A 24,911-nucleotide genomic window follows, 5' to 3' on the forward strand; every position below is an offset into this window, starting at 1 on the left:
TGTCCTTTCTTTTGTTCACCAACGAAATGTTTGATGCATTTTAAAAAGAACTTTGACAAACTGTCTAACAGTTCTAACAGGTCACTTGGTGAAAGCATTGCTTAAAGCATATTCAGAATAGGTAATGAAGTATGGGTGCAAATGGAATAATACATTTCTGTGAAACATATTTTTAGGTGCATCGGGTTTGTATTTGTAAAACTGTCACACCTGTCATGGCAATGGGCCTTTTAAATTCATAGCTCATTGACCGATCTTTGATGAAGAACATGCTATATATACTATAAATATGCTAGAATTCTACACTTGCTATCTTTCAGTTGACGATTTTTCTTATGAATCAGTATATTTTATAAGCAGCACAGGCTTTCCACATTTTGATGCGTGAAACTGCAGACAGTGGCCACGTCATGCTCAACATTTTGGTACAAGTAAGAACACATGAAACACTACCTCTTAGCTTACTTTCTCTCAGCTTGCCATATATCTTTCATGTACAAATTCATATGAATAATAATAACAACTGCACTAAATCCTATAGAATAAGAATCATAGGTAAAAGAAGAAGATTCAGAACTTGGAAGATTTTGGCAACCTAAGCGAGCCCAGCCAATCTTGTTTTCTTCATTGTCATAAACAACAAGATACCCTTGCAAAGATATATCTACAAAATGCAACACACTTTTGTTACTTTATCTTAATATCATCACCAACATGTTGATTAAGAGCATGCCTCAACTGCTCTAGGTACAAGCCCACCCAAGGCCATTCATGCCATGCTTATAGAAAAATCAGCCTGACAAACACACAAACAAAAAGCAGCAAAACAATATGATGTTTCATTACCTCCAAGAATATTCGTGTCCAAATTACCCACTTCAGAACCATTCAAGATTCCCAAGCAGACGTTACCTTTTTTCTGCGCATTGAAATTCATTCATCAGTAATCTTTTTTCACCAGAGGAATCATTAAGCTTAATCAATAGATAGCTTCTGCAACAACATCTTCTTTGGTAGACTCATGATGTTGATCCTTGAATGCTATCTTATGTTCAAATCTCATATGGTGGTAAAAGACAGTTCTCATAGAGTATGTCAAAGCTTATGCATGCTTACACTGATGACCAAATAACCTCCTGGAAAAATTTCCATCTGTTTTGCTCTGGCACTTCCAAATTTGAGTGTTAACAACTTAAAGTATGGTGCCGCCTCTGCAACAGAGCTGATACATTTCACAAAACTCAGGAAGCATTCAGGATACTAATATCTTGCCAATGGCCATAGTTTTTATAATTTGTACTCTAAATAAGGCTAAGATTAAAATGTTGAAACCGAACATGCACTTGACTTTCTGGCCATAGTTTTTATAATGTGTACTTTAAATAGGCCTGAGATTGAATTGTTGAAGTTGAACTTGCACTTGATTTTCAAAACCTAACCAAAGCCATTTACCTGAACCTATTTTTCCCGCGCCAACAGAGTGGTAGGAATGAGTCTGATGAATCTTGCTCCAACTGATTCCTAGCTAGGTTTTCTTTAACCTGTCAGCATTGCATTATTAGAAACAGACAAATTCCTTATAGTACAAGGGAATGGTAATTTGTGATCCTTACAGCTGAGAGGAAAGCACCATAAGCTTGATTCGTGAAGTATGTGTAGGAGCTACCACTATCAAATATTATTCTTCCTAGCCTTTTTCCATCTCCATCTTTGTCAAGGGGTTTGTTCCCAAACATCATCCGTGGAGGCCCCACATCATAGTATTTTCTGTAAAACAAGAGAACAGTATGTTAGTAGACGTTCATGGATTATTTTACATAACAAATTAAATCAAGAAAGTTAAGGGGATTTCAGTTTAATTCTTAAAGCAGAAGACATGGTAGTTGTTTCTAACTAGAAGCCTATGATGCAACTGAGTGTCCCTATGAATTATTGGCCAAGCCTAAAATGCAAGTTGCTACTGTATATAGTTAGAGAATATAGTTAATTCGTAGAAATTCTAGACTGAGCTTCAAGAACAGATCAGAATATATTAAAATTAGTGATGTACTTTTCCAAGGTTTAGACAGAATGGAGTTGAATGTTTTCATGTTGATATTTCTGAAGTAATACAATTTCAACGATGTCTCTTTACTTCATCTTTCTGTTAATAATATGTCACAGGGCATATGATAATAATAATTGCAGGTTCTAAACGAATACAGCTCCTACAAGGCGGTTCTTAGTTGATTAACAATTATCTTGCAATGGACCTAGTTTTACATCTACAAACAGATCATATAATGTGGAATGGACTGAAAAGCCTGTTGAGAAGTTGAGAACATTTGTTTAGTAATTTGAGCCTAAATTGAACGTTAAGGAAGAAGTTATAGCCACTCATTCCATGAATCTATTCAAATGGAGTAATGGCTTCTTCAGCAAGGATGGAGATAGTTGCAGAAAGGAGAAAGAAGTAGCCTAAGTTATTGGAAACCATTCTGCTGGCAAGTTTCCTCTTGTTAAACATGGGAGTGAGCTACGAATAAAATAAACATAACAAGTAAAAATGAATGGATAACAGTTATATATAGAGAGTTGGGGAATCTATCATCTTTTGAAAGGGTTTTTGCACAATGTCTATTGATAATTCCTCTTCAAAAAGAAAGCATATTGGTCATCTGAATGCATTAGAGTTTATAACAAATGATTTATGGTCAGATGGAAACTAAAAATGCAGCATGGAGCTAAAACATTTAGTTATTCAACACTATACATTAGATACCAACTTCCAAGTATAAGGCGGTAGACTAAACATATTAACGACATGAGTCATGGAAATGGCTGGTAATATGAAAGGAGAAAAAAGCAATTTGCTTGAAAACAGAAAGGGTTTTTCTGTTTCATATAATTGACATTATGTATATTATAGAAGTAAAAGATGAATCTTTTATCATATTGTTCAAGTTCTTTTGGAAACGATGGTAAAAATGTTCTCAGATTGTTATTCACATTTGTGATAACCTAAGATGGTCCTCGTCTTATTTGATAATCTAACTCAAAATAGTCGGTATTCTTCTCTAAGATAGCTGAGGCAAATGACTTTTTAAGATCTTTGGAAATTGGAACCTTAGATATTTATATCAAAAAGGTCGCAAAGAAGAAGAAACCTTGAAGACGATTAAACCTCCGAAGTTGCATATGAAAAAACAACTGGTTACGATCTTAAGCTGGAACTAATGTAGACAGTTGAGTGACAACTAGGAACATGGAATCTAGCTCAATATCCTTCTCTAGGATAGCATGAGGCATTGGAATGTTTTAAGACATCTGGAAATTGGAACCTTAGATATTTATATCAGAAAGGTCACAAAGAAAAGGAAGAACCCTAATGAATATTAAACCTGCTAAATTGTATGTGAAAAAAACATCTGATTAAGATCTTAAAATGGAACTGTTGCACTTGGGTGACAACTAGAAACATGGAATCTAGCCTTTGACAATTCCAAATTTATTGTTATCAAAACAAGATGAAAGATTGTAGTAAATGGTATTTATAAACAATATCCTCACTAAAAAATGGTTAGACAGCAAATGAGATGCTAATATACATGTCACATAAAATGTGTAATAAAAATGAAGGTGCCATTGTTTATTTTGGGAAATGCTAATCTATTTACAAGTGTTTCAAGTATTATTGTTCCCGGGCATGGAAGTAACCTCCCAGGAAAATCAAAGAGAAAGATGTAAAGAAGGGATAAAGAGGGGATAAAGAGGGGCTTATTCAATGTGATCAAACCAAGTCATTTGTAGATAAATTGTAGAAGGAGAAGATCTATGGTTTATATGGAAAGCTAAATGTGCGACTCTGAGTAGAAGCTATGGGTTCATACTATCACTTCAATGTACTATTTTGGGCATTATTCTTCGCTTGTAATCGATGTAACTATTTTATCTCTATTCAATAATCCTCGTTGCAGTTCAGCTATGAAAAACTCTTTTGTACAAGGGTTCAATAAGAAGTTAATGTTGCTCATGGGGCAACTCGGACCGTTAGACCTATGACAGTATGGAGAGGAAGAAATACTTAGAGGCAAGGTAGGGCTAGATAGCCTCAGAGATCTCTTCCTATACAGAGTGCTGTGGAGAAGGGATGCGCCAACATCAAGAGAAAACTATCAAAACTAGTTTAGATAGACGAATAGCACATGCAAAGGAGAAACTCGAACTTTCAAAGAGAAGATGAAGAATAATGGTTTTGATGCTGTATCTTAGGGTACAGAAACCAGAATTACAGGAATTAACTGCAGATGTGTTTGAGCAAGTTGAAAACTCTAGAAGACCGTTTGTCTGTAAAATCGAATACAAAATAAAGATGAAGAACAAAATTGTGAATATCTTGAAGCCCAAAATAACCATGGTGTGGATCTGAAGGAATTTTGTCCCATCCATAGATGAATAAACTTATCCAGACTCTCCATCGTTCTTGTACTGAAGCATGTGAAAGGAGAGAAAACGGGAGTTCATACAATTTACACAAATTTTTGGGTCAATTAAACAATCAACACAAATGAATTCAAATAAAGAAGGCTATGACGAATCAGAGTGTTCAAGAATCAAGATCTGCTATGTTCATTGAGGCTGAAATTAAACATGAATTCTGGTATGTGATGAACTGTGATTTGGTGCCTATATTGATGAATTTTTTTATGTGTTGAGAGTTAGTTTTAGGAAATAGGTTGAGAAAGATTCTACTTGATTATGCTGAACTTTAAATTGAAAAGACAGAGTAGAGAAAGTGGATTTATTTTAATCTTACCCGGATAGCCTGGGAACCCAAGTCATGGTTGAGGTAGGTACATGATCATCACCAAAGAACATATATCCCCCATCTCGTGCCCCTCCTGAAATACAGTGACCTATGCCTTGCTTTGCCCATTGATATGTAAGACTTGCCATACCACTGCCAATACCCAAAACACCATCCATGCGTGCAGTGGGCGCTACCAAAGATCCCCGCTGGTCGTATCCACATCTGTCACGAAAAAAATTATGAGCATGGCTGATCATGTCGATTTATTTTAAGCCCATCATGACCAATAAGGTCTTCACCTAAAGCACTTTTTCCATTTTCTTTTTCTACATCCCCACGCCAGGAAGGTCTATCAGGCATTATTAAGACATGTAGTGACATTTTCTGGATATTCAAGGATATCTGTTATCAGATTCCATAGTTCAGTAATTTTCACAGTTTAGAAGTTTGAAAGAAATAGATTCCACCTGACACAAATAAACTAACTAAAAGAAGCAACGCATACCCAAAAACAGAATTTGCTGTCACCCAAGCTCGATTGGTGAGAAAGGCCTGAACACTGTCTCTAACAAGGACTCCCATAGAAGAGCTATGATCGGCATACTCAACATAATAATCGCACTGCTGAGCTCCATTGTGGTGGTGATTATTGACACTCCTTCCCTGCACAGCGGCACACAGAGGATCGTCGTCCGGCACCAGTAAGTCTCTCTTTGGCACGTACAGGGGATGCGATCCCTACACAGAAGACACAACCCCTCAAATTGCAGAACCCAAGATAGAATGAATTCAAGAAATGATGTGTGTTATGACCTAAAAAGCTCAGAATGCAGAGTCAAAACCCAATATAGAATGAATTCAAGAAATGATTGTGTGTTCATTGATGACCCAAAAAGCTCAGAATGCAGAGAGTCAAATACATCCATTACATTAACTCAAAGTAAAAAGCAACATGAAAATGTTCAGGGATTAATAGTGCAAGTCCAATGAATATTTTTTCAGTGTGATTTTTTGGAATGGTTGGAGGGGTTTTTCTGGGCTAATTTTTGTAAAATCTGGCAGGAATTTATTGAAATCATAAATTTGATGGGTAATCTCTACACAATAGAAGTGCACTTGGAGTTTTTCAGGGTGTTGAATCCATATATAGAGTTAAAAAAAACAGTTTAAATAACACAATTCAAGATTTCACTTCAAATTTTTACACCAGATTCCTGCACAGCAAAGTCCAAAAAGTCACACTAAAACAACTCCTTTTGCAAATTCCTATTTTCCATGTTTTTTCACAACAAAATATTTTTACATTTTTATTTTTTCCACCCCTGAAAATATTTTACTTTAAAAATAATTGTAAAACGGCAAACCTCATCATGTGGGATAGAAAGAAGTTCCTCTTTGAAACTTTAGTCACTCTGGTTATCTTATATGGATGTGAGGTTTGGGGTTGTATCATCTCTAGAGAATCCTAGAGAAAGATTGAGCAAATCTAGAAGCGTTTTATAACATATAACCTCAAAATTAAAAGCAACACACCCTATCCTATTCTCCTTATAGAAGTGGATCTTTCCCCTATCGAGAGCCTAGCTATGACTAGGCTTCTGTTGTACAAGCACAAACTCAATAACATAGGAGACCATAGACTTCCTAAGCTAGCTTTAAATTCCAACCAAAACCACCTAAGGCTCAAACGAGGTTGGTATAAAGACACCAGGGCCTAGTTAAACCATTGGGAGATCGACGAGAATGTTACAATGCAAAACATTAATAACATTAAAAATATTGTTACTTCTAAGTTCAAAAAAAAAATGTGGCGTGAGAAAGATTTAGCAGCTAAAAGAAAATTAAGATATTATAAAGAGGTCATCAACCCCACCCTAGAAGATCAAAAGTATCTCTTTGTTTTAACTAGCTCAAAGAAGAAAATTAATATAGCCAAGATTAGAACGAACTCTCATGAGCTCCATAGTGAAATGGGTTGTTGGGCAGTTCCTAAAACACCATGGATGAAAAGGTTCTGCCATCTTTGTGAGAATACGAACATCGAGGATGAAAATCACTTCCTCTTAGAATGCCCCGCGTACAACCACATTAGATCTCAGTTTCAAAATCTTTGTTGCAACACTGACCTTCCTAGCCTTTTACGTTGTTAAAATTAAAGTGAACTCGGGAGGCTTCTCTTCAAAATCTTAAATCAAACTAAATAATTCGTTTCTTTAGGTCTGATAAACCAAAGTTTGTGTTGACACCTAATCCGAAACGGATGAGGTGAAGTTGGACAGTCATCTAGAAGATGAACTGATCCGTTTTGTATATGTATAAATAATAATAGTCTAATGAATAATATCAATCAGTTGTTTCTTGCGCTCATTAATTGCTGGAGTTACCCTGGTCTGACATGGTATCAGAGCCCAGGTCCCAGTCCCTAAAATAGTAGTAACTCCTGTCTTGAGAGCTGCTCTGGCTTGATTCCCTGGCTCTGCCTCTGCCTTTGCCTGAATTCGCTGCGCTCTCTGACTGCCAGAGACTGCGCCTCTGGAGACTGCGCCCTCAGACCTTGAGTACTGCGCCCTGAGTTGATGCGTTCATTCCCTGGAACGCTGCGTTGAGCTCCGTTACCTATGCGTTGATGCTGTTGAACTGAGAGCTGAGGTATCGTTTTTTAATGGTGACTGTGGTATGCGTTCAAGATTTTGCGTTTTTGGTGGCTGCCTTCTTAGTTTAATGAAGACTGATGGTGACTGCGTTTTTTTATTGAAGTCTGCATTTTTTATTGAAGCTGCGTTATATTGTTCTCTTGAAGACTGCGTAATATTGAAGTATCGCTGCCTTTTTGTAAATAACTGTGGTTACGCTGCGTGGAATTGCCTTTTTGATCCGAATGCTTCATCCTATGTCGCTGCCACTGAACCCAGAATCGCAGCCATGACAATAACAGAAAGAACAGTAGCTGATGGAGCCATGGCGATTCGATCTCAAGGCGTATTGGTAGAAGGGCTGTTGCTCTGCTCTAGATAGTGCAGTTGGCACCAGTTCTTGGAATTGTTGAAGCTCTGCTTTACTATAAATAGGAAGGTTGGCACCGCTTCTGGGATGGTTGAATATTCATCCAGCTTTTACATGTGATCGTCCCTGACGGTGCAGTGTCTGCTTTGTCAAAGTATTTAGATGTGATCGTCGCAGAGAGTGCAGCATTGGTTTTTTCAAAGTATTATTCTTAATTTACTGGACTTTCTGTATTTAGTTTCAATGAGCCCTCTTAAACTCAAATCGAATCCCGCGGGGTCCTCCGTGTTATATAATTACAAGCACCATTAAAAAGGGTGTTTAGCACCTAATTGCCACATTCAGAGATTGAAATGTGTTGCTTATGATGCTTAACCGAATTTGGAATGCAGTGCTTTCCTGGAAGTTTAGCACCAAGATTCTTATCATTCCTTTCTTGTAATTTCCTTTGTTGAGGAGACCCGTGTTTTGTCGGTGGATTTGAGCTTTGTTGATATAACAGATGCAGTTGGTTTTGATCCGAATGCTTCCACATTGGCGCAGCGGAAACGTGGTATTGGTGTGAGGTTTCATAAGAGTATTTTGCAGTCTTTGCTGTGTGAGGAGCCGAATCCATCATCGCTGGATAAACTGCCATTTCTTTTGTCGTTGTTACCTTTAATCTTTTGTCCACTGCATTATAGAGCTTTGTATTGATAAACTGTATTGAAGATGCCAAGGTTTTGTATTACTGTATTGAAGATGCCGAGGTCTTGTATTGATAAATTGTATTGAAATCGATGCTGAGCCATAGAATTGTGTATTGAGACCAAAGCCTGAGGTTTATATAAACTGTATTGAAAACCGAAATTCTAAAGGTAGATACATAGAATACTGCATGTGCCGAGAACAGTAAAATGTATAGAATTACTCTATAGCATGTGACAGTCTTTGGCTATAAAGGAACGAGTGTCTCAAACATCTAAAGATTGATATTTTTTTTGGAAATCTGTGGCATAAGAATTTTTTTTCTAGCAGAAGTCTTGCTGTGGCATAAGAATTTTTTTTCCAGCAGAAGTCTTGCTGTGGCATAAGATTTTTTTTCCAGCAGAAGTCTTTTATCAACAGAAGTTTTTTTTAGCAGAGATATTTTGTTACAGTATGCATTCAAGAGAAAGAAGAAGATATTTCAGAGGCAGGGGGGGCAGACACCCTCAAGAAGAAAAGGCAGACTTACATTGCATTCGCTGCAAACAAAAAGGATCTCATGATGCTTCTACATGCAAGCTACCATGGGAAAAGATTGAGCAGAGAAGAAATCAGCAGAAAGGTAAAACTGATGACTCAGACAAAGGTAAAGCACCTGAATCCGCTCACTATATTGAGGCACAATGTAACATTGGAGTAAATGAAGATCTGTTTAATGCTTCACTTACTTCTTCGAAAAATGACTGGTTGCTTGATTCAGGAGCAACCTGTCATATGACTCATAGGAAAGATTTTTTTGAAGATTTCACTGATAATGTTGATGGAGCAGTATACTTTGCAGATCCGTCAAAAATCAAGCCATCAGGGCTTGGCACAGTCAGGCTTAAACTGCCTGGTCTTCCAGACTTTCTTCTGGATCATGTTCTATATCTCCCACAGCTCAAGAGAAACTTGTTGTCCCTGGTCCACATCCGCCAGCAAGGTCACTCCATTCATATGTTTGATGGAAAGCTTGAGGTAAGAAAGGCATCTGACCATTCACTTGTCATGAGGGGTATAGAAGAAGAAAGACTTCTTAAACTGCAAGGAACCTCTGCTCATGCACAACATTTTTCATATATTTCTCATCATGATGAAGGTACACTTCCATCAAGTTTATTATGGCATGCTAGATTTGGACATTTAAACTATGATAGTCTCCGCTTGTTGAAGAAAAATGGTGTTGTTGGTTTGCCTACAATTCCTAGAAAACATAAACAATGTGATGCTTGCATTCTAGGAAAGCATAGCAAACAGTCTTTTCATGATTCACATTCAAGAGCACATAGGAAGCTTGAACTTATTCATTCAGATTTATGTGGTCCAATGCATGTTCCTTCTGCAAATGGAAATAAGTATATCATGACATTTATTGATGATTACACCAGAATGTGTTGGGTTTATTTATTGAAGAACAAATCTGATGCTTTTCAAACATTCAAGAATTTTCATAAGTGGATTGAAAATGATGCACAATCTCATATTGGGTCTATTCGCACTGATAATGGAAAAGAATATACATCAAATGAATTTGAACACTATCTTCGCCAACATGGGATTAAACATCAAACAACTGTGCCTTATAATCCTCAACAGAATGGTGTAGCTGAAAGAATGAACAGAACAATTTTGAATATGGTACGATCCATGCTTTTCTTCAAAAATGTAAAGACAATGTTTTGGGCTGATGCTGTTCTATGTGCTGCATATATAAAGAATAGATGTCCATCTAGTGCTATAAGAAACAAGACTCCTTATGAATTGTGGTATGGACATGTTCCTTCGGTAAAACATCTCAGGATATTTGGTTCCACCTGTTATGCTTTAATACCAAAGGTACATAGAAACAAACTTGGTGCTAGAAGTCGTAAGTGTATCTTCCTGGGGTATTCAAACACATCTAAAGCATACCGCCTTTATGATGAAGTAAATAAAAAGTTTGTTTTATCTAAAGATGTCATTTTTCTTGAATCATCCAAATCTGACAGTGTTGTTGAGCGGCAACTTGATCGCTTGGATAGATTCACAAAACCGAAATCATTTCAAGAGTTTGATAATCAGATTCCACATCTTGAAGGGGGGATTCCTATACTAGATCAACATGTGGAATCTTCTTCTGAAGAACAATCTCCCCTGCATGACACTCCAACAACGGATGATGCTTTAAGTAATGTAATTGATAGAATTGGGAGACTCAATCTTGATTCAGACCCAACTCAATCAACAGAACAGCCTGGACCATCTCAGAAAGGTCCCCCAAAGTGGCTGACAAAGACACTTGAAAGTGTTCATCCTGATGAAATTGGAAAAACAGGAACCAGAAATTCAAACCGACAAGATGGAGGTGATGTAGATAACTCTAATTCCCCTGTTGATATGGATGTTACTTATGATTGTGAATTGAACTTGTCTACAGATTTTGAACCAACTTCCTTCAAAGAAGCTGCTTCTCATGATGAATGGAAAGAAGCGATGCAGAAGGAGTATGATGCCCTCATAAAGAATGGCACTTGGAAGCTGGTTGATCCTCCATTTGGAACCAAACCAATTGGCTGCGAGTGGGTCTACAAGAACAAGTACAAAGCTGATGGCTCACTTGACAAGCACAAAGCTAGGCTTGTGGCAAAAGGTTTTGCACAAAAGGAAGGGGTCGATTATGAGGAAACTTTTGCTCCCACAGCAAAATGGGCCACCATCCGGACACTCTTTGCACTAGCTGCTCAGAACGGTTGGAAAGTCCATCAAATGGATGTAAAAACTGCATTCTTGAATGGAGATCTAAAAGAGAATGTTTTTATGTCCCAGCCTGAAGGATTTGCTGTGAAAGGACATGAACACAAAGTATGCAAACTTGTGAAGTCCTTGTATGGCCTCAAACAAGTACCACGAGCCTGGTATGAAAAACTAACTGAGCATCTTCTGAAACTCAACTTCAAACATTTTGATCTTGATGATGCAACTTTATTTGTCAAGAAAGTTGGCAAAACAGTTGTATATCTTGTGGTATATGTAGATGATCTTTTAATGACAGGGAACAATGAAAGCTATATTGCATCCATAAAGAAAGAATTAGGAAATTTTTTTGAAATGACTGATTTGGGCTATGTTCATTACTATCTTGGCATTGAAGTAACCCAACATCCAAAGTCCATATTTCTTTCTCAAAAGAAATACATTGGAGATTTGTTAAACAGATTTGGCATGACAGAGTGCAATCCCCTTTCTACTCCAATGGAACAAAACTTGAAGCTCACATCTATTGAAGGAAAGGAATTTGAGGATGCAACAAAGTATAGACAGCTTGTAGGAAGTCTCATCTACCTCACTACTACCAAACCAGACATTTCATTTGCTGTTGGAATTCTCTCCAGGTTTATGCAAAAGCCTTGTGAGGGACATTGGTCTGCTGCAAAAAGAGTTCTAAGGTACTTGAAGGGAACTCAAGACCTTGGAATCAAGTATACACAGGTGGACGACTTCAACTTGACTGGATACTCTGATTCAGACTTCGATGGAGACAAAGAAACTGGGGTATCTACTTCAGGATATGTTATGAGTCTTGGATCAGGAGCTGTCTCCTGGAGATCACGCAAACAATCAGTGCCAGCAGATTCCACAACAGAAGCAGAATACGTGGCAGCAGCTGAAGCAACGAAAGAAATTGTGTGGCTCAGGAAAATTCTTGAAGATTTGCAAGTAAAACAAATACAATCTACTCCACTCATGATTGATAACACTTCTGCAATAAAGTTGGCCAAGAACCCAAAGTTCCATGATCGTACTAAGCACATCAATACTAAATATCATCTGATCCGACATCATGTTGAGGCCAAAACAATCCATCTCCGTCATTGTTCCACAAACGAGCAAATTGCAGACATCTTCACCAAAGCGCTTGGAAGAGAAACGCTTGAAAGATTCAGATTGATGCTTGGACTCACCAACATCCCTTCAGATTAAGGGGGGGAATGTTGACACCTAATCCGAAACGGATGAGGTGAAGTTGGACAGTCATCTAAAAGATGAACTGATCCGTTTTGTATATGTATAAATAATAATAGTCTAATGAATAATATCAATCAGTTGTTTCTTGCGCTCATTAATTGCTGGAGTTACCCTGGTCTGACAGTTTGGTCTCAGTAGACATTAACCACCACCATCATCATCATCATAAATAAATTATTTTTATTTTAAAAATAATTAAATTTTTATAAATAAATTATATAAATTTATCACTTTTTATAAAAATATATTCTTAACATTTTTCCCGAAAAAATAACTTTTATATATACCCATGAGATCCTTTCCAACACCAAAATCCAATATGTTAAGAATGCATGAATAAAAAGAAAAGATAAAAGGCAAGCAATGTATGCGGCTACTAACCCAAAATGCAGAATCAACTCTGAAATTTAGCAGATGAATAACTTGGCTTATCTAAATATTCATGGAACATAAATTCAAAAAATTCAGGGAAACGTAGACCCGGCAAGGTACTGGTGACTGCTAGCAAGTGTGATGGGCTTGCTGCCAACCCAAAATGCAAAGTTAACTGAGACTCGGAAAGCTCATAACATGGCTTATTAAGAAATCTGAGAACGTGATCTCACCAAAATACTAGTACGTAGTGTAGTTCAAAGATTATGGTTTTTTGCCTTAAAAGTTATGGAAATTTCGTTATGTTTTGAAAAAAATTGGCAGGGATTTTTGTGAATCTAAATAAAAATTGTCAAACTTCATAATTTTAGGTGTTTTAGAGGTTTTTGATGTTGGTGAATCTATTTTCACTATCAAAAACATGATTCAAACACTGTCTATATAAAAAAATTTGAAATTTTTTTGCCCAAATTCCGACTACTTTTGACTGTCCGGATAATTCTTCCACCCGACAATTCTTCCTCTGCCCCTGTACTCCATCTGCAAATGAGATAGATCTACTACCAACTCAAATTGCAGAGTCTAACTCCTAGACTTAGCAGGCTCATATCTTGGGTTACTAAAATATTAGAGAATATAAAATCTAGAATTAAAACAGAATTTAGCAAAGTACTGGTCATTTTTTCAGAGGGAAAAACAGAATATATTATATTAAGTAAATATAATGGTCGATACATTTGTGGGCTGCTATCGAGCCCAGCCTGTACATAGCCAGCCAAAAACGCCATTGATCACAGCATATTTAGATGATACTGGAGCGTATAAGACAGTCCATGATATGTGAAAAATAAAATGATGTAGGATATATGCGCAGCTGACTGTTGTTCCATAACATAGAAGAATGTGAACTGTAAAAAACAACCATTCAGCGGAAAACATGTGGAGGGAGAGCAAAAGCATACATGGCAATGACGATAATAAAAGGGACAAATCCCAAAACTGCTGGTGAAGATGATAAAGCAGGAAAAAATGACAGCAGCCAGCAAAATCAAGTCGGTGGAGCCAAAGAGCCGAGGATTGTAGGGATAATGGAGGCAAGCGGCCGCTCACATTCTTGAAAGATGCGGCAGTTCCTCCATTTCCATGTTTGCCAGCATGTGAAGATGAAGAGAGCCTGCCAGTCTGGGCGTTGAGAGCCCCACCATACGAAGGCCTCCTGAACCGAAGAGAAATGCATGTGCGGAAAGCCGTAGAGAATGGATAGATCAGACCAGAGGGCCGAGGAGGCCGGGCAACAAAAGAACATGTGGAAATTTGTCTCCAGCTCCGTGAGACAAAGTTGACACCTGCCTGGACCTGTCCACCCCTTCTTTTGCAGAACATCCCATGCAAGGTTCCTGTTGTTGAAGAGGAGCCAGGCAAAAAGAATGGTTTTGAGAGGACAGGGCGCCTTCCAGAGTCTGATTGGGAATGTAGAGGGTAGAGGAGGCAGAGAGGCAATAACGGCAGAGTAGATGTTCCGAGCAAAGTACTGGTCATTGTCTTTCCCTCAAGTGAAATAGATTTGTGACAAGTGAGATAGATTTGCGATAAACGGGATAGAGTGTTGCAAGTGAATTTAATACCAAGTATCAAATTGAAATCAAACAATTGACTTTACTCCTGTGCTCCAGCCATTTAAATTACACACCTTACCACAACTTCTACATGGGGCGTTGCACTGTATCCATGTGAATTCACTACCACTGTCCACATCCAAATAGTATGCCTTTGGAGGGTTCCCAACCTGCATAGTAACGTAATACAGCCTGCAATTCCACCATATTCAGTTGCATATTCCATAACAAACATCGAATTCAGAATTGAGAATGAAATTCTTATTGTCTTCTACATTACCCATCCGGAACAACGTTCCCTTTGAGAGGAAAGATGGTAGTTTGATCCGCCTGTAACCTCCTGCCAATCCTGCTGGCGTCTCGGCTCACAAAGGGGGACATGGAGCCTACTCCTTCATCCCCAACCGCTGGATATTTGGGTTGGAGAAGGTATACGTTGGCTTGTTGAGAAAAGCACATGCATGCACAGAATAATAGAAATCCGAGAAAAAAATTTGTGAATAAACCCATGTTGAAGTCAATGGGCTTTAAGATGCCTACACCGTGCCTTCCCAAGGCTACAATGGAATTTATAATGTGGGGCTAAGGAATCTATGATCTATGGAAAGAACTGAAGTATCTAACTTCTTCCCCAAGGAAGCATTAAAATATTTTAGTTTAATGGCTATCGAAATGAAAGAGTTAAAAGAAAACTCAACGCTCTTATGTCGATTTTATCGGAAAACTATATATATAAATTATAATTCAAATAAAATATTAAGAAATTAATTAATATTTTAAAATTATATTTATGTATTTAAATAATTTTAGAATAGTGTTTTTAACTAACTAGTGTGATTCATATTGTTTCGCTCACAAAAACCTAAAATTCAATAATTTTAGTATAATGATTATCAATGAAAAAAGTTAATTTTTATTTAGATTTTATCCAAAAACTATTTGAATAAAAAAAATTATAATTTAAATCGAAAAGAAAACAAGTGTTTATATTTATATATAAACTAAGTAATTAAATTATTAAGAAAACAAAGTTACATTTTATTATAAAATAAAATAAAAAATGATGTATGATTGTAATATTTGATTAAATTTTCAGATTAAATTAAATTATTATGTAATTTTATGGATATTTTTTGTTGGCAAATTTAATAAGGAGTTATAAATTAAGATTTGATTATAATATTTTGGTTATAAAAGGCTTTGGTAGGCACTCAGCCCAGGTGAAAATACAAATATCTTATTGAGATACAATCTTACTAAAAAAATGGAGTTATGAATTAGGGAAGATGCAATTTATGTGAAGTAGATTAAAAAATAAATTATCTTATCCTCTTTTGCCCTTTCGCCAAAGAGATGTAGAGAGAAGTTTTATTGATTTCGATTCAAAATAACAAAGAGACTCAGTAAACGTCAATTTAAGAAAATGACACAAAGACAAAGAGACAAAAGCTCTCAAATTTCTACCACTCACTACAGTATGGGGTAAATTTTTTAAAATAAGAACATGTTGTGTTTCATATGTGTTTCACAAAGTTTGAACATCTTAAGAGATTTCCTTCAAACCTTACTAGTCCACTAGAGAGCATGGAACACCATTTTGGTTATCAACACTCAAGTTCCATGGGCCTTTTTCAATGGGGCTTCTTAGAGAATCCCACCTAGAAGAGTAGTGGGGGACGGGAAATTTTCCTCATCTAAAATCATATACTCAATTTCAAAGTTGGCATTGATCCTTCAACAAATAATCAAGGGAAGTTTGTAGCCCTAAAGTTGGCTTTACTCCTAGCTAGGGAAAAATGGTTTGATCATCTTCAATCCATAGGTGATTCCCAAATTGTGACCAAATGGATGAATAAAGAAGTTAAATTGAGGAACTTTTTATTACAACCCCATTTTCAAGATGTAAAACATTTGAAAATCATATTTTCTCGCATTACATTTGCTCATGTGTATGGGGAAGACAACAAGGAACTTGATAGGCTATTTTCTAAAATGAACTTTTGACTTTTTCATAATAATAATTTAAGAAATTTGGTTTCCATATCATATAATTTATAAAGACTAACTTTTCATTCTACGACACAAAGTTGTTGAGATTTTTATGATTCATGAAATGATGAAAAAACCTTAACTTTTTCTTTCTTTTTTTTTGTTCAGAGAGAAAAACCATCATAGATTATATTAAGAAAATATAATAAACTGAATACATAGCAAGAATCCAACAGACTCCTGATACTGATAAGTTTCAGGTGTGTCCAAACTGCTGATTACCAGATTCATGAAATGATGAAAAAACTTGTATATATGTAAATGCTATTCATTTTTTTATAATTTTGTCCCATTACTAATTACAACCATAACTAATTTTGTAACTTTAAACTATTTAATTTTTGGTTTTTTTTAAAAAAGATTAATGAAATATCTAAATAAAATCATTTAATTAAAAAAAATTATATCACAATTTAAAAAAATAAAATAAATTAAATTAAATTTTTATAAGATATAAATTAATTTATGAAAATTCAACCCTTTAATCACCATAAAAAAATTAAACACAAACCTGCACATTAAAAAACGATAAATATAACACGAAGTTCATAAGATTATTTCCCACGATTAAAAGGGCTATGATGATTATTAAGGGGTTCCAATGGTTATGCCACATAAAAATTGATAAGCCTTCAAACACTTTACACCACTCATCTCACATACAATATTTCGCATGTTTTAATTGACACGCATGCTATCATGCAAGCGACTGTATATAATCGCTTCACCCTTACTGAAAAAAAATAATCGCTTCACTCGTAAGGTAAAATGACATATTCTAATTTTAATATAAATCACATTCATTGATTTTTATTAATTTTAAAGAAAAGGTAGTTATAAATAGAATTAAACTTCAAATTATGTAAAATGACATGTTATAATTTTAATATAGGTCATATTTAATGATTTTTATCAATTTATGTGTGTTTTCAATTTTTTCATTCCTCTATATTTTAATGTATATAGATTTTCACATTTTTCATTCTTTTATTTTTAAATGAACATTTAGCTTGATTCTTATGATAATAATATTTTATTATTTAAATTATTAAATATTATGTTTTTTAAATAAATTATAAAAATTTCACAAATTGAAAAGATATTTTGTAATTAAAAATAAAATAAAAATAAGTTTATATATAAGGTAGAGTTAGAGAGTACTTAGGATTTGGAATTTATATATGACTAGTGTTTATATCTAGTTTTAACAACTAAGACACTAAAGGATGAATGTAGTTCCATCCTAAAATTTTGTAATTGGTGATAAAGTAACACATAATCAAAATGTGGGATAAATATTGATAGTAGCAAAGAAGGTGAAAATCAAAGAAATAAGGGAAAGATTGGGAATTCAAGAGCCAACATTGGAAATGTGTTAACAATAGGACATACCTCTAAAGAATGTGATCCCTTTCATAGATCGAGGTGTTGCATTACAAAGGCGTTCAAGAATCCCAAATAGGAGATAACCATTAATCGTATTAATGAGTACATTCAATATATGTAGGATCAAGTAGTTATTGGAAATTTCATGGGAATTTGGCCCACTAAAAAGGCTTGATGTAGTGGTTCGCGAGACATGTCAACTTCAAATTGGGTTCTAAGGGTTTCTGTATAGCAATTTTCACTAACCTAGAAGATAGCGGAAGGGTGTTTGAGAATGGTCCTTATCTTTTAAACTCTTCTAGCCTCTACCTTCATTTCTTGACAAAGAAATTTAGCCCATATAAGGAGGATTACACAATTTCCCCTCTCTAGATGAATGAAAAGTCTTTGTTACAGGAGTTTTGGGATGCAAAAATGTTGGAGGGGATAGGCAATGCCCTTGGATATTTTTAAAAAATATCATAAGTTACCAAGAAAGGAAAATATGCATATTATGCTTGCTTTTGTGTATACATGAATGTCTCTCCACCTCTTCCAAAATTTATATGCCTCACATAACAAGACTCCAAATAGATCCAAAAGATAGACTATGGAAATATCCCTTTTTGGTGTAAAAAATGACATGAACATGGTCATCTCTTTTGGGATTATCCCTTAAATATTCCCCAAACTCCTCCTAAGGCTTAAATAGAAAAGGATCCAATAGTTTTAAGAAAATTGCAACTAAATGAAGACCACCTAGAATATTTTCTCGTCCACAAGAAAATAAATGGGTTAAAAGTAGTAACAGCTATATATCTAAGAAACCAACAATATATCAACATATAAATAAGAACAGAAAGAGAACAAGGAAAATAATACAACAGATATACGTGGTTCACCCAATTGAGCTACGTCCACAGGAAGGTTGTCTTCTATTATCTCCAGAAATCTCCTACAATCTTACAAAGAGAGCAACTAAATTGGGCTACGTCCATGGGAAGGTTGTCTTCTATTATCTCCAGAAATCTCCTACAATCTTACAAAGAGAGCAACTACAAATAACCCGATACAAATAGCAGTATGTTGTGAGCACATGATAAGATGTGATGGTATCAAAAAATGGTATATACCTTAAGAGGCTCCCTTGACCCTATTATATACCCAGAGATGTGGAGGAATTACTCTCACATATTAAATGTGGGATAATATAATTCTCCAAAATAACACCTCTTTATATAATAAATGGATACAAGAGTATACTATACCATAATAAATATGGGATATAATGTATTACTCTTTTACATAAGATTGTGGACAACTTCCGACATAATACAAAGACATTATTACCTTCCAAGGAATATAATATATTCCAACACTCCCCCCTTAATAATGGAAGGGAGAAGGGCCCATCCTAACACTAAGGAAGGAAGGAGCCATTATTTCTCCCCCTTGATGAAAACTTCCCTCATCCCAAGCAAAGAACGAAGATGCACATACTTCGATCTTGTCAAGGATTTGGTGAAGATATCGGTTGCCTGCTACTCGGTAGGATAATACTCCAGAGAAAGAATATCATCGATGACAAGACCTTGAATATAATGAGCATCAAGGTTGAGATGCTTCATCTTGGAGTGATATACCAGATTATAAGCAAGCTGAATTGCACCCTGATTGACACATTTCAACATAGTGGATGATTTCGGAACTAGACCAAGCTCGATACGAATATTTCGTAACCAAATGGCTTCTTTAGCTACTTCTTTGGATACTCTATACCCTGCTTCATATGAAGATAAAGAAAGAGTCTTCACCTTCTTGTTGGACCAAGAGATCAGACCTGAACCAAGTTGCAATATGTAACCAGGAGTTGACCGTCGATCAGAACTTTCACCTACCCAATCAGAATCTGTATAACCAGAGAGTAAGATTGTAGCATTGCTCGAATAAAAAACACCATAATTCAATTTCCAATGTAAATATCATAGAATTCTCTTGGTTTCCTTCCAATGACTTTCATGAGGTTTCAACATGAATCGAGAAACCATACTGACTGCAAAAGAGAGATCTAGTCTGTTGTGAGTTAAATATATCAAACTGCCAACGAGATGATGATAAAGAGTAGCATCAACCAGTGGAGTGGTACACTCAACAGTTAACTTTACACCGGATTGAAATGGCGTAGGAGCAAGGTTTACAATCACTCATATGGAAACGAGCCAATAAATCTATGGCATACTTAGGCTGAGAGAGAAAAATACCATTGGCCATATGCCAGATTTGAAGACCCAAGAAATAATGCAATGTACCGAGATCTGTCATCTCAAACTTCTTCTGAAGAGAAATTTTCATATCTTGAATCAATACAAGCTGGCCGCTAGTGATAATAAGATCATCCACATATAAAAAAAATAATGAGGACATTATCACCAAAGTTCTTAACATACAGATTTGGATCATATATACAACGATTAAAACCATTATTCAAGAAATATGCATCAATTTTATCATACCAAGCCCTAGATGCTTGTTTGAGACCATATAAAGATTTGTGTAATTTGCATACTAAACTTGAGGATTCAACAAAAATAAAACCAAGAGGTTGTTGCATATAAATTTCTTCAGTAAGATCAAGGAACTTTTAACATCCATTTGATGAATTTCCCACCTATAAGATACAACAAGTGATAAAATGTTTCTTATTGTGTTCATTTTAGCAACAAGAGCAAAAGCTTCATTATAATCAATACCTTCAAGTTGATTAAAACCTTTTGCAACTAATCTAGCTTTATTCTTTTTGATCTTTCCTTCTGCAGTGAACTTAGTTTTATAAACCCATTTATAGCCAACTAAATTATTTCCTAAAGGAAGAGGAACAAGAGACCAAGTCTTGTTTCTCAAAAGAGATTCATACTCAACAGACATAATTTATTCCCAATGAGGCTTACCCTTAGCTTGAGCATAAGTAATAGGATCATCTATGGCCAAAAATTTGGTCATAAGAGAAAAGTTAGATCTAGTTCGATGAGTGTCAGAAGGATTTCTGACCTGACTACCTGCCAATTCAAGAGTTTTCTGAGCCCAAACAAGAAGAGTAGAAGGAACAAGAGTCACTTTAGGAGCTTCATGAGTTTCAGGTGGAATAATTTAGGGAGAGGAAGAATCAAGATCAATAAGAGGCACAGAATTGGAAGAAGGAGTAATAGGAATAGGAGTAACAGGTGGTATTGGTAAATTCAGGGTAGCATGAGATTCTACAGACTCAAGTGGGGAAGAGACTTCATGAAATTGAACATCCCTTTTGATTATGAAACTTTCATTAGAAGGATGAAACAACCTGTACGCCTTGGAATTATCATCATAACCAATGAAGATACACTTGTGATATTTTGGTTCTAACTTTTTCTGTTTTTCATCAGGAATATGAGCCCAACATTCATAACCAAACACCTTAAAATTACTAATATCCGGTTTATGTCCATTCCATTTTTCCTCAGGGGTAACATGCTTAACAACTTAGTAGGAACTCTATTTAAAATAAAATTAGCATAACAGATGGCTCTAGCTCAAAATTTCTTATGCAGTCCTTTAGAATAAAGCATACATCTAGCCATTTCAACTAAAGTTTTGCTTTTCCTTTCAACAACACCATTTTGTTGAGGTGTGTAAGGAACAATCTTTTGATGTTGAATACCATGTTTAGAAAAATATGCATCAAATTCTTACTTAACAAATTCCCCCGCCTCCATTATCAGATCGCAAGGTTTTAATACTCTTACGAGAGGCATTTTCAACCATGGATTTAAACTCTTGAAATTTTACAAAAGATAAACCCAAGATTTTCTACTAAAGCCATCAATAAAGGTATGAAAATAAACTGCATGAGATATTGAAGGAACTTCAAGAGGACCACAGATATCACTATGAATTAATTTCAAAGGTGCTTTAGAATGCTAGCCTTTAGCTTTATCAAACATTTCTCTATGATTTTTACCAAGAACGCATCTTTCACAAACACCAGTAGTAGAAGAAATATTAGGCAAACCATGAACCATTTTAGTTAGCATTTTCATTTTACCATAATTCAAGTGACCGAATCTTTCATGCCATAATTGACTTAGTTCATCAACGTGAGCAACATAGGAATAAAAGGGTTGTCTCTTAGTTGAATTAAAACCATCAAATTTATATAAACCAATTGTATGATCAACAGGACCAGAAGAGACTACTTTGTAATTTCGGTTGATATCTTTAAGAACATATTTATCAGGCCAAGCTTCAAATTTAAAACCTTTCTGACATGCATGATAAATAGAAAGTAAGTTGATGGGCATGTTTTGAACATGAAAAATATCTTCCAATTGACCATTAGCAACATTAATATTACCAGAACCAATTACAGAAAGTTGTTTACCATCACCAATAGAAACTTTCTGAGATGAGTGCTTATTAGTGTCATAAGATGTAAATAAAGAAGCATTATCAGTCATATGTTTAGAAGCACCAGAATCCATTATCCATTCCACATTAGAAGAAGAATTTCTAGACGAAACAATAGATGCACATAAAGCTACTTGAGATTCATTAAAAAATTTCTTGTCAGCGTTAGCCATTAAATGTTTCGCTTTAAAGCAATTCTTTTTAGGATGTTTATTTTTACCACAATGCTTATAAGGATCATACACTTTCTTACTCTTACTAGTTTCATGATGTGCATGAGAAGCATGACCATTATTATTAGTATGATTAGAAGTGTGTGAATAAGAACCTTTAGCATTATGAAAACTTTTCTTAGGATTCTTATTATGTGCCATAAGAGCTTTATTAGGTGAGACTTGTCCTGAAGCAATCAGCCTTTCTTGCTCATTTGTCAACCCTTTACAAAAAGCATTAAAAGTAGGTTTTGTGGTACTTTGAGACAACTCGAGAACCCTATTCATAGATTGGATGAACATTTCAAAACAAGATGGCAATTTTTGTTCTACAAGAATGATAAGGGAAATGTTTGTCTTCTTGTAATATTTACCACAATTATTTAACTTTTCATTTAAGGTTTTCAATTCAGCAAGATATAATTCTACTCTATCAAAATTAGTAGGATCTAGCTCATGAATCTTATTTTCAAGGTAATAAGCAGAAACATCATCAGATTTATCAAATAAAGAAGTAAGAATTATCCATACCTCAACCGGGTTGTCTTTTGCCTCAATACTTACCTGAAGACTATCTGAAATCATTTGACCAATGAGCCCTCTTGCTTGATCACACTTTTCTTCCCATTTAATCAAGGCTTGAGCATCTGTAGGTTTCTTATGTTCACCATTAACCAACCTCCATAGATTCTTACTCCTGAGAACATCAATCATTTTCCTTTTCCATGCAAGATAGTTAGAACCGACAAGTTCAAGAACATAAGCTACTTCTGAAGTCATAATGATAGAAATTTTGACAAGAAATATAAACCCAAATGCAAGAAATGACAAGAGAAAAAGTGGATAGAAAACTGTAAATTTTTGCAGTTCGTTCTATCGTCACCAGAAAACCTGAAAAAAAGTTGTCAATTTTAAATCAACGATAATTTTGCTTTCAGTACTCCGTGTGAGCTATTTTTTTTTTTGAAATTGGGTAGCTCGGTGAGAGGAACCCAATTATCTACTCTTTTCCGGGAAATTCTATACAAAAGGGAACATATCTAACAAAAAATGGCGAGTGTCAAAATAAAAAAGACTCAATAATGCTCCAAAGGCTCATTATAACCAGTTTTCGGAAATGGCGCAACTACTCTGCATCCACTTATGCAGCCGAAATTGTGATCTAAACCCTCGATACACCAATCTTCTACCCTACAAAAAAGGACCAAAATACTGGACGAAAATCACAGATCTTACAACCAGAAGATATATCTCCTTGAGGAGAATCCAAAAACCATATAGATCTTACAGAAAAACAATCAAGAGCCCCTTGAAAAAAAAACTACAAAAAACTACATAACAAAGTTAGGGTTATGAGAAAAAAACTCAAATATGTAGAATCATGCCCAGATTTGAAGAGAAGCCTAATGGTGACCATATAGAAATCAAATCTACAAAAAATAATGAGTGCCCAAATAACAAAAAATGAAGATACACGTTGATGGTTAAATTCAAAGAAGATGCTAGATCATAGTAGCCATGACTCTAATACCATGTTAGAATATTATATCTACTAAACTAGCTACTATCTAAGAAACAAACAATATATCAACATATAAATAAGAACATAAAGAGAACAAGGAAAAAGAATACAATAGATATACATGGTTCACCCAATTGGGCTACGTCCACGGGAAGGTTGTCTTCTATTATCTCCAGAAATCTCCTACAATCTTACAAAGAGAGAAACTACAAATAACAGTATGTTGTGAGCACAATATAAGATGTGATGGTATCACAAAATGGTATATACCTTAAGAGGTTCCCTTGACCCTATTATATACCCAGAGATGTGGAGGAATTACTCTCACATATTAAATGTGGGATAATATAATTCTCCAAAATAACACCTCTTTATATAATAAATGGATACAAGAGTATACTATGCCATAATAAATATGGGATATAATGTATTACTCTTTTACATAAGATTGTGGACAACTTCCGACATAATACAAAGACATTATTACCTTCCAAGGAATATAATATATTTCAACAAAAAGATTCTAGTGAGATTACATAAAAATCTTATTTTGAAATTCAAACTTAGTATCATTCATCACAACCCAAAGATAACCCAAAGATAACCCAAAGGGCTCAAGGGAACATCAAAAAATTCAAAAATAAAATATGGTATCCCTGTTAAAACAATAGTGGATGATGATGCAATGACACTAGATGGAAAGGATCTCAATGAGTCAAACGAATATGATGAAATGGAACTAGAGGATGTTATACATGAAAATACCTCCTCATTAGCTTAGAGGGGAATAGTATGTTGTTGGTTGAAATGCA

At 35.3% G+C, this 24,911-nt stretch overlaps 1 protein-coding gene across 1 annotated transcript; it reads right to left on the reverse strand.

Moving 5' to 3' along the window:
- Positions 1-237: 237 nt before the first annotated feature.
- Positions 238-5,871, reverse strand: LOC149204094 (aspartyl protease APCB1-like). Its single transcript, XM_089397039.1, has 8 exons — positions 5,632-5,871; positions 5,295-5,527; positions 4,796-5,011; positions 1,614-1,767; positions 1,453-1,541; positions 1,117-1,222; positions 847-919; positions 238-664 (listed from the first exon to the last, which is right to left on the reverse strand). Exons 1-8 carry the CDS (start codon positions 5,713-5,715, stop codon positions 462-464), a joined length of 1,158 nt encoding a protein of 385 aa, XP_089253165.1. The 5' UTR covers positions 5,716-5,871; the 3' UTR covers positions 238-461.
- Between the last annotated feature and the right edge of the window lie 19,040 nt (positions 5,872-24,911).

This window comes from Pinus tabuliformis, chromosome 1_2 (genome assembly GCF_031772625.1).
Source record: "Pinus tabuliformis cultivar Carrire ecotype Pingquan chromosome 1_2, CPIR1, whole genome shotgun sequence".
Classification (NCBI taxonomy): domain Eukaryota; kingdom Viridiplantae; phylum Streptophyta; class Pinopsida; order Pinales; family Pinaceae; genus Pinus; species Pinus tabuliformis.

What these genes read in the sequence shown, in the direction of transcription:
- LOC149204094 (XM_089397039.1), bottom strand. Translation starts at nt 5,715, where the DNA reads ATGGATGTATTTGACTCTCTGCATTCTGAGCTTTTTGGGTCATCAATG. An exon ending in GAGGTTATTTGGTCATCAGT is followed by an intron (nt 920 to 1,116) that starts GTAAGCATGCAT and finishes TTCAATGCGCAG; the next exon opens with AAAAAAGGTAACGTCTGCTT. An exon ending in GGACACGAATATTCTTGGAG is followed by an intron (nt 665 to 846) that starts GTAATGAAACAT and finishes TGCATTTTGTAG; the next exon opens with ATATATCTTTGCAAGGGTAT.